This window comes from Myotis daubentonii, chromosome 4 (genome assembly GCF_963259705.1).
Source record: "Myotis daubentonii chromosome 4, mMyoDau2.1, whole genome shotgun sequence".
Taxonomy (NCBI): domain Eukaryota; kingdom Metazoa; phylum Chordata; class Mammalia; order Chiroptera; family Vespertilionidae; genus Myotis; species Myotis daubentonii.
In genome coordinates, this window is record NC_081843.1 from 81,193,355 (window position 1) to 81,212,872 (window position 19,518).

Genomic DNA, 19,518 nt, shown 5'->3' on the forward strand with positions numbered 1-19,518 from the left:
CTTCCCATGAAATTTCCAGATAAATGAGGAGTGTATCATAGGTCAACTAAGGCTGTTTGGCAGCAAAGAATAGTATATTTCCTCACTGCAAATCTTGGCATGAGGAACACCTGTGCCTGGTTCAACAGAAAATGCATTTCCCAACACAAAAGGAGGCCATCATACACTGACTGCTGCCCCATCCAACCTCTGGCCAAGGTGTCAGGCAACTTTATGGTAAAATTTGTAGGCTGCGTTGAATCTGTGCCAAAAGCCTCACTTAAATACTCCACAGGAGGGACTGAATGACCTCCCCCATATTCCACGACCTTGCACTGGACTCCCTGAGGCTTTGAATGTTGTAGAGAAAAGGAATAATTAGGAGGAGTCTTAAAATCCCACCTGGAAATGGCGAGCAACGAGGAAAATGCCTTGGACTAACTTCTTTTCTCATTAGCTTCTCCTCACTTGTCATTATTGTGGGAGAACAGATTTGAACTCCCAGGTTAGGTAATGCTCAGATAAGTAATAATTTACCCAAAGAGCCATCAGTCATTAGAATTGTGTAATAGGTTATATGAGGCTACCCTGCAACAAATGCAATGATCAAATAAGTAGTTATTTACCTAAAAGCAATCAATCACAGTAAGATATACCCAATGGTCCGCCTCCTAAAACTAGGGGTCATCTGTTCTGAGATGCATTTTCCACTAGTTATTTTCGCTGTCCAAGAAATGAATATAGGGGGACTAAGACACCCTATATTCCTGCTTAGCCCATACAACAGGATGGTCCACTGACATAAATTTTAAGTATATTCCACTTAGGTTTAATCAAGGCTCCCATTTTCCCCTTAACTGTTCAACCAGGAATTCATTTTTCTTTCAAGTATGTGTATCTCTATTTTTGTCTTCTCTTTGTATCCATCTTTTCCTTTCATTCACAAAATCCCATTTTTGGGGTCTCTGTGTAAACATTACTTTTTTTTCTTTACTCCTTTTTTTTCTTTCTCATCATTTCTTTGGTATTCTACTTCTTCCTTTACTTTCTTTAAAGCACTCTTAACCTCACTCTACATAACTATGTTAAGGCATAACCTGGAGCTGTTATTCCCACAGCATAACAGCCTGACACGGAAGCTGACCCACTGGGTGCTCATGCTTTCTGCGTGGGCTAGGACCACGTCAGGATGCCTCCAAACCCAGGCTCCCACCAGCTGAGCTAATTTCCACTCCTGTTTTTCTGTCTAGGCTTGATATCATGATTAACTAATGTAAAAAAATATTTAGACAAATGAAACATGAGGGTGAGAAGGAAAAGCATCGCTGTTTATAAGAAAATTAGAGGCTGGTGCACAAAATTCATGCACGTGGCGGGGGGGGGGGAGGTCCCTCACCCCGGCCTATGTCCTCTCACGGTCTGGGGCCCCTTGGGGGATGTCTGCCTGCCCGTTTGTGGCTGGATGACCTTTTACTGCTGCATGACCTGCTGCTTGAGCTTCAGCAGCTGCTGCATGTGCATGGGCTGGGCCACCATGGTCTGTCCTGTGAACACCATCGAGTGGGTAAGTCAAGCATGGAGGCAGGCTCACCCTGAGTTCCCTACACTTCCCTGAGTCACTGAGTTGTTCAGACTGAATGCCTTCTACAGAGAACGGCACCGGGATCGGGCCTAAGCTGGCAGTCGGACATCCCCCTTGCAGTCCGGCAGGTGGCCAGGGAGGAGCCCGAGTCAAGGCCGGGTGCCGTGCCGCTCACGCTCATCCTGACCTGCTGTGCCTGCTGCCACCACTCGGTAGTGCCCTTGTCAGCTGTGAGCCCGGCTTCTGGCTGAGCGGCACTCACACTGACCACCAGGGGGCAGCTCCTGTGTTGAGCATCTGCCCCCTGGTGGTCAGTGCGCATCATAGAGACCAGTTATTCCAGTTGTTCCGCCGTAATGGTCATTTAGGCTTTTATTATATAGATTAAATAGAATGTTTTGGAAAGTGAGTTACTAAATATAATTCCTATTGTTTTAGTATGGGTGAAAAGATTTCCAAAAGTTAAGAAAACAATAAAAATCTAGATTCTTACATTCAGATGGCTCAAGTTCTTCATCTTTAAAGAAGTTTAAGTTGGAAAACAGAGACAATGTATCAGTGTTTATAGTGGCTGTCGTAAAAAGGCCTTATATCAAAAGACTAGTAAATTTGCATATATTTAGGTTAAATTAAAATGTTTAAAGTACATATCATTTATTAATGATTTCCTACTTTGACCAACTTTTTAGTTAACCAACCCACTACTCATTCTTTCTAAATCAGATTAAAGGCTTTTCTTTTTTCAACTACTGATTAAATAAAATCCAAATCCAAAGAAAACCTGAGCTTCTCCTACACAGATGCTGGGAGCAGGACAGGCAGGTGCATGGGAGCCTAGGAAATAACTTGGCCTTCCCCTCGATGTAAGACAAGCACCGGTAAACAAACATTGCCGTGAAGAGGAGTTTTTGAAATAGTTACTTGAAATTTGGAATTCAAAATGTTGAAAGATAAGTATCCTTATATTATCACTTGCCTATCCAGGAGAGTGACTGGAATAGCGCTTACTTTCCACCTCTCCTTCCAATATTTAATACTGAGCAGGCTCGGTGCTGAGGACCCAGACATATGACATCGCTAACTCCACTGCTGGCCTCTCAGAAGGTTGCCATTCTGATTTCCTGTCAAGCATCACCATTTCTTACATGAATAACTGTTCAGCAGTATGTCTGAGAGCAACAGGAAGCAGGGGAAGAAGGATGGAGCTGTACACAATTTTATGAAAGAACAGAAGAGAATGCTGCCTCAGGCCCTACTTGACCACCATCCAGACTAGGTTTTTGGTGGCACTGTGTGAAAAACTGCTGCAACCTTTCTCCTCAGATTTTGAGTTCATAATGTTTGATTTGACTTTCTGCTTTCCCCTTGTTATGATGTGCTTAAAATGATCAGCTAATCCTTAGGAAATTGACGTAAACCAAGTGAAATTAATCCTTTAGGTAGCTTGAGCTATCTCTGCCTCAGGACACACATATCTTGATCAAGTTGCAAAAGTCAACTAGACTTCTTAATTAGAATTTCTTGTCTTATGTTCTCCATTTTTACATGTTTGTCCTACTTTAGGAATATTATTTCTTTGTGCTGACATTTGTTTATTTAGTAATAATTGCTGTCTTCCACATACACCTTTCTCATTAATCAAGGTTCCAAGTCTACTTTAAGTAAGGGGGGAGAGAGAGAGAGAGAGAGAGAGAGAGAGAGAGAGAGAGAGAGAGAGAGAGAGAGATTGAGATTGAAAAGAGAAACAAAGAGAGGCAGATAGCAGCCAATAGACAGACATCTAACACTGCTAAGCAGAGCTGTAAACCTCCCTAGATGATAAAACTGGAGTGAAGTGATTCAGCCCCACACCTCTTTGCTTTCTGGCCCCCAGGGTGGTCTTCCTTGAAAAGGCTGCTTCTCTCTCTCTTTTCCTACACTGACCACCCTGTGAAATAGAAAAATTCAAGGGTGGGAGGTGATGCAGGGAGCAGGGGCGCCTGGGGCCTGGTTTCTCTCTGCGCCAAGCTCCGTGCCACCGTGTAGAACTGAGAGGTGTGTGTGGGGTGGGTGGGGGGTGGAATCAGACGCTGAGAGGATCTGGAGCAGAATGCATCTGTCCTATCGGGAGTGTGAATGTCTGATGCGTATAAAATTATGCCTGAATCCGAGAGCCCAGGACAAAGCTGCACATGGGAATGGGAGTGCATGTGTTGGAGGGAAGCCGAGAGGAAAGGCTGGGGGAGAGAGTGTGCGGGAACGGGGCACCTGTCACAGGGCACATCTCCTGACCTTTGAGGTTAAGAGAACAACTGCGTCAAGGCTAGACGGAAAGCAAAGTGGGGGAGAAACGCTGTGCCTTTCAAGTTTAGTGTTTTTTACTCTTTAGAATTTTTAGTCAATTTTATGCTTTCACTTTAAAAACATTCGAAGTTGTAATTTAAAAATCCAAGTGCAAGTGCTCAACTGAAGACCTGGACACCCCAATTAAGATGACCAGAGGTTATAGCACAAGAACACCTCCTGTCAGGAAAGAGCTCTGGGTGGGGTCAGTGCCCGTGACCTTGCCCGAGCCCCTCCCGCCCCAGCCAAGAGGAAGTAACATCAACTGCCCACAGGCTCCCGTGGGAGACAACACAGATCAGGTAACTGGACGATGAGGCACACACTGAATGTTAGCTTTCTACAAAGTGCCACACTGGCATGAAGGGATGTTTAATTTCCAGTCAGGCATCCGAAACGTTAAATAGAGAAGGAAATCAGATGCTTATCAAACTAGCAAGTTGGCTTTGTGATATGAATTGTCAGTAAGCAGGATGCGGAGAAAACCACGACGTGCTTGAGCATGACACGTAGGAAGAAGCTCGTCCTGATGAGAGGATTAGTTCTCAGCACAACCAGTTCTCAAAATCAGTGCCACCACAAGTCACTGACGTGAACGCGACACTGTCACAGAGTTGCCTACGAAAGCCTCTCACAGAGGGTCCACTTGTTCAGCAGCCAGGGAAGCCTGCAGTCAGCACTTTGACTGGGTGGACCAATGGGCGTAGCTCCATTCAAATTCAAATGAGAAATAATTATTACTTAAAGGAAATCAGTCAAAAATGTAATGAGAGATTAAATCTGAGAAGAGCCAAAGAGGAAAGAACGTTTCAGTTGATTGGCAGAGGCTCCTGCAGGCAGCTTGTGAGCCCATTAACGACTTGGCCTGCATCCTGGGTGTTTACTGATTCCTAGCTTGTTTAACTTCTTGTATATTCCCAGCCATTCCCCAAAGTGTGATATACCTCATCTACTATACAGTGCTTTAACTGCACTACAAATGAGTTTACTCAACCAATTAGAACTCCAAATACTGCTAAGATCTATGCCCATGTTTTATAAAAACGGTGCTTCACAGATCATCTTATTTCAGAATTCCACTGCCAATTAAACCTAGCAGTGCTCAAACCATCGGCCCATTAAATCAAAGTCCAGCCTTCTCTCCAATGAAGTAAGAAATCCTCATAGGGTCTCCAAAACTAAAAAGAAATACAAATAATAAACAAAACCCACAAATAACTGCAGGCTAAAATAATCTTCTTAAGTGAAAAGTTTCAATGAGATTCTTGAAGGACATAAAGTATCCCCCAAACAAACAAACCTCACAAGAGAGCATTTATAAGCCACATCAGGAAATATGTCACTTGACATATCCTGAAAGCAAATCAGTGAAGCATAGGAAAGACCACAAATATTTAAGTTCTTCTCTAAATTAATGGTGTGGAAAATATTAGAGGTAAAAAAAAAAATTGTAAGGAGAAACATCCCTTGTGGCACAACAAAAATCACTTTTATCTCATCTGCTCACTTGTGTGATAAATGGCAATAAATGTCTAGGAGATTGTTTATTGCTTTCCATATACAGATGGAACTGGGATTAATACTTAATTAAACTAGAGTTCTTGGGCCATCTAAAATGGATCAGGACATAGTTTGTGTATTAATTACCCTTTTAAACTATTTATTAGAAACTCAGAAGGATCCTGTCACTATTGGCCCTTTGCCATGAGAGTAAAGTCTCGTGTCTATAAAAATGGATTAAGGAAGAGGGACCACTAATGTCATCAGATTATATAACACAGTGTTCAACTGAAACACAATCCTGGTGCAATATAAAGACTCAAAGAAATGTACTGCTCTTAATTTTCAACCAACCTTTTTATCTAAATACTTCTCTACTAGGTTGAGAGCTGGTCAGAGAGGAAGTACTGGCTAATTCTTAAGCAGGAATGCTATATGTGAATTTATACATATTCAAACGTATTTATTCTTATTCAGATGCTAATATATATGTTCAGATACATATCCTCCTATATAATAAAAGGGTAATATGCAAATTGTCCTCTCGACTGGGAGTTCAACCAGGGGGTGGGGCCGGCCTGCCAACCACGTGCAGCCCCTCCCCCTGGCCGGCCCGGCCCAATCAGCCCCAACTGGGGCTGGTTGGGTGGACCCTACCTGTGCACAAATTTGTGCACTGGGCCTCTAGTATACTATGTCTGGATATGTATGTGTGTGAGTATCTAAACATATATTCAGACATATATCTATATCAGGGGTGGGCAAACTTTTTGACTTGAGGGCCACAATGGGTTCTTAAACTGGACCGGAGGGCCAGAACAAAAGCATGGATGGAGTGTTTGTGTGAACTAATATAAATTCAAAGTAAACATCATTACATAAAAGGGTACGGTCTTTTTTTTTTTTTTTTTTTTTTAGTTTTATTCATTTCAAATGGGCCGGATCTGGCCCGTGGGCCGTAGTTTGCCCAAGGCTGATCTATATCAACCAAGAGACAGTTACTTCTGAACCCGAAAGGGCAGAGTAAAGGAGGCAGAAACAGGCATATATACAAAATTTCTTTTACTTTATAAATCTTTACTTTTGAATTCATCCTCTCTGATCCTCTAAAATAACTCTCAGGCCACCTGATATGTTTTCTGATGGAGTATCCAGTAAAAAATGATTTTGGATACATGTTATACCCATCAATGAATGAGCAGAGATGTAAAAATTAAAGTCCGTATACAACAGCTATTTGACATAAGATAAAGGTGAAGAATATAGTACTTTAGTGTGTTAAAATACAACAGAGTTTTCTTTAATTACTTACCCATAGGCTCCATTGCTAATCAACTTAATCGTTTCAAAATCACTTTCCCGAGGTTTCCTTCGAAGTTTCAGGGAAGCATTTGAGCTCTTGGAAACAAAATATGGAAGTTAAAAAATAGTTGAGAATTCAAGCACCACAGCCAAATCGATAATATTTTAATTACATGCTCTGTTGTTTAATATGTTGAAGAGCCATATTCTAGCACAGGAACCTGAAGGACAGCTTCCAAGATCAATTTTCTAGAGCAGTGTCTAAGTGTCACTTAAGTATACCCACATTTCCAGGAGCTGAAGGCACCAAGTGTTTGAAAATTCCCAATTTTAATTCACCTCTATTAACTATTCAGGTTAGCCTCATCCTAGCCTTTTAAAGTTTGAGATTTCAAGTTCCTCTGGCTTCAGTTGGCCAGGAAAGAGCAGGTTAGAGTGACTGTCCTTGGGCCTCGGATGCTGTGTCTTCTCTGTTCCAGACCAGAGCACGGCTATTTCATTCCCGTGGCAGCCTTTCTTGCTTGGAAAAGGTAGTCGGCAACCAATGGGACACCCAAACATAGACTGTCTGCCTTTCTCTAATTCCATACCATCAATCTTACTATAGTTTAATCTTAGTGTTCAAAAAGAGAGCTCTTTAAAAGTTTAGTTCAAAGGATAAGAACAAAAAAGGTGCTGTTAAAAAATTGTGTTCTCATACTCCATGTATCCTTAGCAACGCCATCCTCCCCCATTCAGAGCTGTCATCGCTGACCCTGTTCATCCACTCATCTTTGCAAGACTTAGATACTCAGCTTCCAACCTATCTTTCTGCCCACATTCTCTCACCATCTGGGTGCCTTCAGTGTCTACACAGATAACTCACATAGCATCCTGGCCTCTGGGCTACTTGACCTCCTCAACTCAAACAACCAACTCTCTTCTCTATCTTCCCTTGTCCTCTGGCCACAGGACCTAGATCTAGCCATCACCTGCCAATGCCCCATTTCAGAAAATATAATTCAAGACTGGGGCCAACTTGTCTCATTAACTCTTCCCTACCCGAGAGTGACCTCATTTATGCCAATGAATGTCTCCTAAGTCATTCGAACCTCTACCTAAAACCCCTCCTCCAAGTGCCAAAGGATACTACACCCTGTACATAGCTGCTAGTTTGAAGGCTCTTCTTGGATGTCTCAGAGGGACTTCAGTCTCAACACATTCAAAATTATGACAGTTATAATAAAATAAACAGAAAAAGCTACCATTCATTTAACATTGACTTAGTGCTGCTGTCCTAACCATTTTACACAAACTATCTCCTTTAAACTTTTCTATCTATTCTGCAGATAAACAAACAAAAAAACCCCTGATGCACAGAGAGAACCCACAGTTAGTAAGAGGTGGAGCCAGGTTTCAAATCGAGCGGTTTGACTCCAGAGCCTTGATTCTTAGGTGACATGGCTGCTCCTCTTTCCTGATCACCCCAGCCTGCTCCACCTGATTCCTCTTCTGGTGCTCAAAATTAGGGAGAACGGCAGAGCATCCGGGACCTCTCACCTGGGCGCTGCATCAGCCTCTACACTGGCTTCCCATGGTCACCCCTGCCTGCTCCTTGTAATCCCTGTGATTTCTTTCAAGCTGGAACGCAGATTGGGTCATCTCCCTGTGACTCCCTCCACCCCACATACCCATATATTTCCTCCAAAACTCAATTACTTCCCATTGTTTTGAAAGAAAAAAATTGACAAAAGATGAACAAGGACTTCTGAGTCCCTTCTTGAGAGCTTGTTTGGAGGTTCTAGCAGGGGAGCGCAGCTACTCGTATACCCTTGACCGAAGACCGGTCCTCTCCTCGGGGGGGAAGGTCGTCCTCTTCGACCGAGCGCGCAGCTTCGGGAGGGACGCACATGGATCGGTGAGGGAGGAGGGGGACACCTGCCTAGCCAGCCAGATCAGCCGAATCAACCCTGGCGATCAATGGGGTGACAGATGTCGCAGCCAGATCGCCCTCACATCCCTGAGTCCCTTCTTAACCAACCTCTCCAGTCTCTGCAGTGTCCCTTGCTCTTAGTCCTCAGATGCACTCTGCTCCCTTGCATCACAGTCTTTGCCTGTGATTTCCCTCAGCCTGCCATGTTCCCTCTGCCCTTTTTCATCCTAGTAACACCTCACATCTCAAGCGCAAGTGTCTTTTGGGACTCTCAAGACGAAGGTAAATCTCTTCATGTTATGTTCTAGTAGCACATGGCCCTTTTTCTTCATAGATCTCATTCAAGTTTATCATTTTAACTGTTTTTGCATAATTGTATTTTATTATCTCCCAGTAATGAATGCATCACTTCACTGGAAGCAAAGATCCTTTCTCTTTGAAGGGAGGGGCTAAAATTTTATGCCTAGTGCCTTACACATGGAATGCACAATAAATATTTGTTGAACAAATAAAGTAATTAACACAGCCCAAATCTCCAGATGCCATAAACAGAAAAACTAACATCATATTTCATCAAGAAAGATACTTACACTCACTGATTCATCTGTTTCTGGTGTTTCTGCTGTCCCGCTATTATAGTTTCCCAACTGAGCCATTTCTAAGGTAAAACAAACAAACAGCAAAGTTTAAGAAAAATAGGACAATTGCATTTAGACAAGAATACATGCTGAAACAACCGAAAAATAATTTTTCCAATATGAAAAAAAAAGAAAAATTTACTCTATGTTCTAATGAACCCATAGAAAAATCTTCAAAATGGCAAGAGCCAACAACTGACATTTGGAAATTATTCATTACAAGTCTTTCCCTGGAACCTCATTTCTTTTTTTCTTTTTTTAAATCATCTGTATACTGTATTGTGTGTTCACCATCCCAAGTCAGCTCTCCTTCAATCACCAACTGTTGTCTGTGTCATTAAGTTTTGTTTGCTTTATTTTTTCTTAATCCCTTCACCTTTTTCAAACGGCCTCCCAACCCCCTCCTCTGACAACTGCCAGTCTGTTCTCTGTATCTGTGTCTGTTTCTGTTTTGTTAGTTTATTTTGTTCATTAGATTCCACATATGAGTGAAATCATAGGTACTTATCTTTCTCTGACTGCCTTATTTCACTTGGCGTAACACTCTCCAGGTCCACCCGTGCTATCACAAAGTGTAAGATTTCCTTCTTTTTTCCTTTTATTTTCCGGCCAGCTAGTATTCCGTTGTGTAAATGTACCACGGCTATCTTATACACTCATCTACTGATGGGCACCTGGGGTGCTACTAAAAACAATGCTGCTATGAACATAGGGCTTCATATAGATTTTCAAATCAGTGTTTCGGGTTTCTTCAGGTATATTCCTAGGTAGGATCATGGGTCATAAAGCAGCTCTATTTTTAATTTTTTGAATAAATTCCATACTGCTTTCCGCAGTGGCTGCACCAGCCTGCATTCCCACCAGCAGCGTATTAGGGTTCCCTTTTCTCCACATCCTTGCCAACACATGTTGTTTGTTGATTTACAGCCATTCTGACAGGTGTGAGGAGATATCTCATTGTCGTTTTGATTTGCATTTTTTACATATGTCTATTGGCCATCTGTGTGTCCTCTTTGGAGAAGTGTCTTTTCAGGTCTTTCACCCATTTTTTAATTGGATTGTTTGGTGTGGTGTGTGTGTGTGTGTGTGTGTGTGTGTGTGTGTGTGTGTGTGTGTTGAGTTTTATAAGTTCTTTATAAGTTTGGGATGTTAATCTTTATCAGATGTGTCATTGGCAAATATATTCTCCCATTCAGTGGGTTCTCTTTTCATTTTTTGATGGTTTCCTTTGCTTGGCAAAAACTTTTTAGTTTGATGTAGTCCCATGGAGCCTCATTTCTTATGAACACCGAGACATAGGTACTTTAGATCTGGGCCTCTGCTTTAGCTAGCAGGATTCACTGCCTGACACAGTGGTTCTCAACCTTCCTAATGCCGCGACCCTTTAATACAGTTCCTCATGGTGTGGTGACCCCCAATTTCATTGTTACAAATTGAACATAATTAAAGCATAGTGATTAATCACAAAAACAATATGTAATTATATATGTGTTTCCCGATGGTCTTAGGCGACCCCTGTGAAAGGGTTGTTCGACCCCCAAAGGGGTCGCGACCCACAGGTTGAGAGCTGCTGGCCTAACACAACCACCACAGCTTAGAATCGGTTCGGGGGTCAACAACTGTTCTTATTTATAATCAGACAGCCAAGAGAGGCAAGTCTTCCCAGGCTCTGACAGGCATCAAAGAAGCACTGACTACAGCTCAGAGGTGATTCTCAAGTTGTAGTTAGTATACCTTCTTGCATTCCTTCATGTCCACTAAGAGATAGATAACCTAGTACACTAAGAATTTGCAGTTTGTCAGAAAGAAAAGTAATACTAAGTGGTTAAGAGGGACTTGGGGATGCAAAGATGTGGGTTACCACCATTATCAACACTTACTAGTGACCTTCTAACCTTGGGGTCTTTCTCTGTAAGATGGCAACAATACTATATATATGGACCCCTACATTCATGGCAGCATTGTTTTTAATAGCACCCCAAATGTCCATCAGTAGATGAGCTCTTTGTGAGTATTACTTTTATGATAATGCATGTGAAGCTCTAAGAATGTTGAATAACAAAAATTAAGTGCTCACTGACTGTTGATGGTTATTTAATATTACTGAGTATATTATGTACTTAATCCTGGGCTGGATGCCACATGCTTAACACCAGCTTACCATGGTGGTCTAGTTAAAAGAGACAAAGTTGTCTAATTATTCAACCTACACTGGGATGCAATCTTGAAGACTCAAATCTAATTCAGTTTACTGTTCATTTAGATTTTTATACTTAAAAAACATGTTTTATTAAAAGAAGGACATGAAAGAATTTTATCCCGAACTTTGGTAGGGCTTATCTCTGAGTGGTAGGATCACCGGTAATTTGCATTTTCTAATATTTTCAAACTTGAACATGTATAATAAAAAGTTACAGTTTTTAGATGGATATTTCTGTATGCATCTAAAATTATTTCTTAGGCTCTTATTTCATATATTTATGTTCTTATAAATATAATTACCCTTTTGGGGGGAAAGATTACACATAAAGATATGAAGCAAAACAACAGTGAAATGTTGCCTCTGGATAAAAATAAACTCCGGATTTGACAATAACTGGAGACTGACACTCACTTTCTCAGTTTCCCTGTAGGAACTGAGACTAAAGAATAAAAATGAGCTCAGTACAAACTGTATGCTTTCTTGATGTCATTCAAATGCTGTCAACATCCTATGTGACTAGCATTTCAGATTTATGAACAAGGAGGTGAACTAAAATGTATTCAGTTGGAGGGGTTTTCCAGGAAAGAGGCGATTGTAATATGGTTTAAATAAAATGGTAACAGCAGCTCACATTCGTTAAGCATTACTACCTCTTGGGTCCAGAGATAAACTCATATAACCCTGAAAACAATTCTTTGAATAGGCACCACTATGACCCCATTTTTATGGAAAGAACACCAAGGCACAAACAGGCTCTTTAGCATGGTCAAGGTCACACAGCCTGCAAGGCTGGCTGCCAGGGCCCAGTTCTGGGCGGGCCCACTCCAGACCCTCACTCCTCACCATCAAAGGTCAGGCTTCAGATATATTAGTGTAGACAGAGACAAGAAGGGGAAGAAAATGTGGATCAGTTTGTAATAATCACATTTTGAGTGATAATAGATTAAAAACTATCCTCAGATATGAATCAAGAGTTAAAAAAACAATTCCTAGTGATCAATTGTATTACTGAACTTAAAACTGGTCAACTATCACTATTAATTTTTTAGACTTACTGAAGGTATGTAAATGGGCCTGAGATTATTTATCCACCAAAGTCGAGCCTACAGTGATATTTACTGCTCTTTAGCTAAGCAAACTGAGAGCTCTGAGTCTATAATTCAAGGGCTGACACAGACAACTTCCCCAGCGTGAAGAGTCACTATAATCCACTTTGACAGCCTCCCCCACTCCAATTATTTTCATAAAAAAACAAATTAAAAAATGGCTCTGTTTTAAATAGAATTTCTGCTAAATAACTATTATCTGGGAAATACATATTATTTGCAAGCAGTGGGTAGTAATGGGATGGAACCAAGAGTCAGCTTTTGAAGCAGGAACCTGAGGCATCATTTTGTAATGCCTGAAGAGATTTTTAAAACTCATCTAAATACCATTAAACATCTGCCCTTTTTATTTCATTGATTTAAACCATTTCTGAAGACTCATGATTCAAAAAGGTAGCGATGGTAATTTAAAAGCCATGGGGGAAATCTCTCCCCAGGGAACGCTTCAGAGCAGCAGCCACCAGTCTCTGATAACTGCTGAGTCTGTCGTGGCACTGCTTTCAGTACAGTATACGTTTTCCTGGCTTTATCTCCCAGGAATGCATGCATCCTTTCCCTGGAAGCAAAGATCTGATGGCCGTAAGTGCAAACAAAGCAGGGGCACACAGAGGAGCAGGGTGGGGAGCAGCAGGTTCCCAGGCTGCACGTGGAAAGATGCCTATGCTAACAGTTACCTTCATTACAGACAATTTAGCAAGACACATACTGTTTGCAAATTCAAGGTAATGAACCTGGAAGGTGATGTTGAATAAAGGAGTCTATGATTGTGAGTCTTTTTAGACAGTATATAACCTAAATGTTTTCAATGACAATCCCAAACAATAAAGAGCAGGAAAAGGTAGGGGAGGAATTATTGCCTAATATTTGATTTTCAAAAAATCACAAAGAGAATGCTTCCTCTTCTTTCTATTTAATAGCAGTAGACCTGTATTTTTTATCTGAAGCAATCATAAATCCTTATGTAAGCTTTAAGATACACCTCCCCTGGCTCTCTTCTATATTACTACTAGAGGCCCAGTGTACGGATTCGTGCATGGGTGGGGGCCAGCTGGCCTGCCCTGATCGGGGCTGATGGGGCCAGGTAGCCGGGGGAGGGGCCGAGGGGGTTTGGCTGGCTGCAGTGCATGTCGTAGCAACTGGTCATTATGGTTGTTCTGGTCACTTGGCTTATAGATAGATAGATAGATAGATAGATACATAGATAGATAGATAGATAGATGATAGATAATTCAAGTCTTTTTTAGCAATATATATCTACCAACACCGTTCCTGATTTGAAGTAATCTATCATCAGTTATCCCCAAATTACTTTAAATTTAAATGTCACTTTTATATTAGTTATAATTAATTTATTTAGCAACATTTTCAAAATTAAAAGCACCCTTGAGAAGAACTCAACTGAGCGTTGCACGAGAGAAAAATACTTGGAAAGACTGCAATCTAACCTCCTGGGACACGGGCACTGTCAGGCCAATAGGCCACTAGGATTTCAGGGCAGGCCCCGTAGCCTAGGTAAACACAAAGGTATGGGGCATGCTCACTCGCTCCTCAGGGCTCAACTTGTACCTGTTTCCTTCAATCACAATTGGTCCCCAAATTTGGACTTTTCAATAGACAGAGCCAAAACTTAAGAAAAAAAGAAAAAGAAAAGATTTGTCGCTAAGTTCTTCCATGAGCTCACAGTGCATAAGCAAGTGGAAGGTCAGCCCCACCAGGGTACTCACCTTCCAGAGGGTCCTTGTTGAGTCCCAGCTGGCTAATGATGTACCTGGGAATGTCCGTTTTAATACCCTGTCCTTCTTTTGCATGGCCCTCTGCTGCTTCCAGTAGGTAGTAAAATTCTTCAGGATCAAATTCCTAGCAGAAGACAAACACAGATGGACACACACTTCTTTGAGTCAAAACTGTTTAAGGTTTTATTATGTAAGTCCCATCCACAAGCAACTGCTGGGTGGACATGGGTGTGGGTTATTTATGCAGAAAGGAGGCAAATGGCTTTAAAAAGTATATAATTCTCCCTTCATATTCAAAGACTATTCATTTTTTCTAAGACAATACATTTGTGTACTTGGTAACCCAGATAGAATAACCATTCCCAATGTCCTTGTAATGCAACTTTGAAGGTACTATCTCCACTTTTCAGATATCTATCTTACTGAAAATAAACAGGTCTGAATTTTTAATTGTGCCTCTTTAGCAAAGTTTTAAACTCTGGGAATCTCATCCAAAAGATCCAGTTTCTCTCTCCCCACAAAGAGGCACACACCAAACAAGTAATATTAGAACATATTTTGTCAAAAGTTTTGCCAGAAACTCCCTTAGTACAGGAGTGTCCAAAGATATTAGAAGGAAAAAGTTCAAAATTACCACTTTTTTATCAGTAAACTCTAAAATTAAGTCATTAACATTCATATAATGTGAAGGTTAAGAAAGAAAAATGCGAACTTAGTGCTTCCAATTACCTCTGCCTATTTTTAAAAACCGGTAGCACATTTTTTCCTATGTATTTTTACTTTCCTTGGTCTCTGTGGTGTCTAGCACGAAGTAAAAAGCTTTAGAATCACATCACTCTAGAAGGATTTATGTGCTATAAACAATTATGCTCACAGATTTAAAGCACAGTTGCTATTTTCAGTTATACTTCCTAGATTTTTTTCCCTCCAGAATTTTTCCTATGTTGATTAATGTCCCAAAAGCATGCAACTTTGGAATCTCAGAATTTCACCTGACAATTACTTAAAGAGTTTCTAAGATAAATAGTGATGGAAAAAATAAAATGAGAAAGTTAATAAGAAAAATAATAAATAAAGACCCTATTAAAAAGCTTGCTGCAAATGGAGTCTAGCCAAACCAATGTATACACTCGGTGCCTTAGACACACGTAAGACATTGACAGATAAGACCATTGGTGAGAGCCACTGGCAGATAAGACCACTGGTGAGAGACACATCCTGAAAATTCAGAAATTCCAGTTTCAGCTGAACTTTCAACAGTTCTGAAAGCAACATTTTTAAATCTACTTCTGCGTTCACTTGTTTCTATCTTTGAGAGGCTATGCTTTTACTCTCTTCTGGTTAGGAGTGATTACTGTAAAGGATTCATTTCCTTTCTAAGGCCAGATCTCCTCTGAGCCTATCTGCAGCTGTCCAGAGAAACGAGTTTTTATGCTAAATGGTATTTCCCCCCAGATTAAATCACTGCAGGAGGTACACGCATGTGGTGCACAAGGTTCACTGGGAGAATGAATAACAAGTTTTTCTTCAACCACATTTGCCAGTCACACAAGCTCCCCCTCTCCCGAGGCATCAGTCTTTTTTCCCCTTTATCTTTCCAAGGACCACTCAATGACAAGTGGTCCTTTTGATTCTGTGGCTCTAAGGCTCCTGGCCATGGATGGAGAGGCCTCATCCCAATTCCCCTATCTTTCTCAAGGTTTCTTCTCTGCCACGTCTCACTATGCATTTGTATTTATTAATGAGGCTGTGAACATGTCACTATTATAGAAAGCTCTGAATGTTAATATGTGTGTGGTGAGGGGGTATGTATAATTCTGAAAAGTTGTATTGTACACCGAGTTATAAAATGTTTTAATGGCTAGTGCAATTAAAAGTTAGTGTTCATAGTATGCTAAGCTCTTTTAAAAACCATTCTTATGTTCAAAGCTTCGTATTTGTTCAGTATTTCATAAAATCTCCATGAGAATTACATAAAACAGAAATTTTAAAACAGAAAAATAATCACTGACCAAAACAAAAACAAAAACAAAAAACAAACAAACTGATAAAATGAACTAAACTCTAAGTCATGTCTTCAGATCTGGATGAGGTCCTACTGCGTTCTCCCATGTGGGCTGCTGACTAGAACATATTTCTAACATGCCAAATTTTAACAAACAAATAATAATTATAACCACAGGTTACCGTATATCAGACCTCTCATTTCTGTTTCTTTGCATCTGGGCAACACCCAAAAAGTGAGGCTCAGCAAGAATGTAAATCAGCGGTAACAGAGTATTACACTGAGATAGGGTGAGGCACATATTTCACGTTCAGCTGTTAAGTTTGGTCAGAATGTGATATGACTATCACTTACTACAGCACAAGTCCTCAAATTCTTACTTAGAGCCAGAAAACAAGTCACACATGGATGTCATCATAAATTATAGTTCCCATGGACTCTGTTCAGCGCTGGTCTTTGGAGTCAAAGGGAATTGGAGCTGACGGTCATGGCTTTTCCACAGTTAACAATAAATAATGGAGTCACCTCTAGGGGCAACTTACCAGGCACTCCAGTAACCGCGCGGGGCGGGCGATAACGATCAGGATCTTTCGGACTAGTTGTTTGATAAAAGCCAGTTCACTACTTTCTGAACGTTCATGAGCCTATGAGAAAGAATGATGACACAGAGTTGCTCCATTAAACAGAAAAGAAACGCAGCAAAGCATGCTAATTAGATAATTGCAAATATTCAAACATTAAGCGATTTAGAAAATACTTTTAAAAGATTGATAAGTGGACATTAGCTCTACATAAATGGACACTATTAAACTTCTATATCTCCAAAATGGCTCTATTAGCTAAATTTTAATTGCAAACCTTTGATTAATTCTCTCTGTTAAAAATCAAATATTAGGGCCCCTAATGTGAACCATGAAGGAAGGAGACATTAAAAGTTTATGACACATTAAGTCTGTGGTACAAGTAGAGTGGGCAGCTGCCAAGGAATCTGATTTTCCAGATGTAACATCTTACATGTAGGAAGCAGCTAACAGAGTGAATGAAGGATCACTTTTGTAACACAGACGATGGGCATTTAACACATTCACAAAAGACATTTTATATACACAATATGTTTAGTCTATACATTAGTTATTTCATAACATGTAAAAAAGTGTGCATTTCTTTTTTCCAATATTAGGTGGATACGGTTTAAACTTGGATACATACATATGATTTCAATTTCACATACTAAATAAATAGTACCTAGCCACGGAACTCAATAAAATTTAACTGACTTAAAGTCTTTTAAAATTTTATTACGCATGTTGCCTACATGAGCAGTCTATGCACAACAAATAGCCTGAGGACAAAATTCTGTTTATTTAGAATCATTTTAATTTTCAATGACATTTTCTTGAAGAAATTAGATAAATCTGTATCAAAGGAGACCTAAAACGAAAGTTTAAATGTAAACTTCTGTGCATGTTTACTTTTAGGCTTTTTTTATTTTAAAATTTTTATGATTTACTTTCTTCTAAGGATTAAAAAATCAAGGTGATGCTGGTACAACAGAATATAATTGCACAGGCATAGTAATAAGCATTTAAAATCATTACTGAAGGTGCTTAATTCTGACAAGAATCAGCCTTCCCATAAACAGAATTGGTTATATTTGAAAAATGGTTCTATTTAGCAGTAATATGATTATTGAATTTAAGCCACCAAATCAAAGGCAACTTCCTAAAATGTACAAAAATCATACACCAGCAAAAGCAAAACAGCTAACATTAAAAAAAAAACAACTCCTCTCCCCTCTGGCCCCCCCCCCCAAAAAAAGACCATTGGTGAATAGTGTTAGAATAGAATGTGTTCAAAGTAAACCAACTAGTAACTATAACTATAGGTCCTGGTAACCAGTAAGACTGCTGAAACATACATAAGGAGATACACATAATATTTAAGCTATCTTTAAGTTTTCTTTCCAATTTTTGTTTTACAATAAAAAGATTTTGGAAGATATAATGAGTTACAAGAAATGTGGTTATACATCTTCTTTATAGTTTACCCTTAAGATAAAATAAAACATTCCCACCTAACTTTTTAAAAAATGTATTTTTATTGATTTCAGAGAGTAAGAAAAGGAAAGAGAGAGAGAGAGAGAGAGAGAGAGAGAGAGAGAGAGAGAGAATCATCAATGATGAGAGATAACCATACATTGGTTGCTTCCTGCATGCCCCGCACTGAGGATCGAGCTCACAACCTGGACATATGCCCTGACTGGGAATTGAACCATGACCTCTTGGTTCATAGGTAAACACTCAACCACTGAGGCACACCAGCTGGGCCCTACCTAACTTTTAAAAAATATATATATATTTTTTATTGACTTCAGAGAAGAAGGGAGAGGGAGAGTTAGAAACATCAATGAGAGAGAATCACTGATCGGCTGCCTCCTGCATGCCCTCTACTGGGGATGGAGCTCACAACCCAGGTATGTGCCTTTGACTGGAATCGAACCCAGGACCCTTCAGTCCGCAGGCTGACACTCTATCCACTGAGCCAAACCAGCTAGGGCCACCACCTAACTTTCTGATTGACAATTTGGGCTAGATACTCTAATAATTACTGCTTTATAAATTCAGATATGCAAAAAAAAAATCTAAAAAGTCTGCATATTTTGTTAGTCTTTTCAAAGAGAAATAAGAATTCTATATCTTAAATTTTTTAAATATTCAGTTTAGATTATACAAATTCCACTTTAAAGACTGTAATAATCCATTCATTCTTACTTCTAAGAATTATCAGCCATAATAAGGCCAAAACATACAATGGGTTATATTAACTCAAATAATATTTTATCTCCTAACATTATTGAGGAGGAATGGGGAAGCTTCATTAAAATAACTCTAATCAGAACCAAACACACAGCATGAGAAGAATAATATATTCTTGGCTGCCAACAACAAGCTCCAATGCTTACTGATACCTGTGTTTGTATTTTAAGTGTTGGCCACTGTAAAAAATACTGAGACCCAGATTTGAGGGCAGGTTATAGCTTCCTATGTATTTCATTTTCTTTGGCTAAGTACACCTAAGTGAAAAAAAGGAAAAAAGAATGGAGACATAAAAGCATGTATCAGGAACTGACCTAGATGTCAGTACTTTAAAAGGCATCAGTTTAATCAAGCTATCCAAACCCAGGGAGACCTGGTTTGGGTATGCAAGAGATTGACAATGGGAAACGCGGCTGGGAG

The 19,518-nt window shown here is 40.1% G+C and overlaps 1 protein-coding gene across 15 annotated transcripts in view; it reads right to left on the reverse strand.

Moving 5' to 3' along the window:
- MAST4 (microtubule associated serine/threonine kinase family member 4) overlaps positions 1 to 19,518 on the reverse strand; it is a 521,544-nt gene that overhangs the window by 40,576 nt on the left and 461,450 nt on the right. For all 15 annotated transcript variants that reach the window (XM_059694451.1, XM_059694454.1, XM_059694452.1 and 12 more), the window contains 4 exons: positions 16,825 to 16,926; positions 14,269 to 14,401; positions 9,188 to 9,255; positions 6,696 to 6,781 (listed from right to left, as the gene is read on the reverse strand). In XM_059694451.1, coding sequence (XP_059550434.1) covers positions 6,696 to 6,781; positions 9,188 to 9,255; positions 14,269 to 14,401; positions 16,825 to 16,926 — 389 coding nt within the window. The remainder of the gene's footprint in view (positions 1 to 6,695; positions 6,782 to 9,187; positions 9,256 to 14,268; positions 14,402 to 16,824; positions 16,927 to 19,518) is intronic.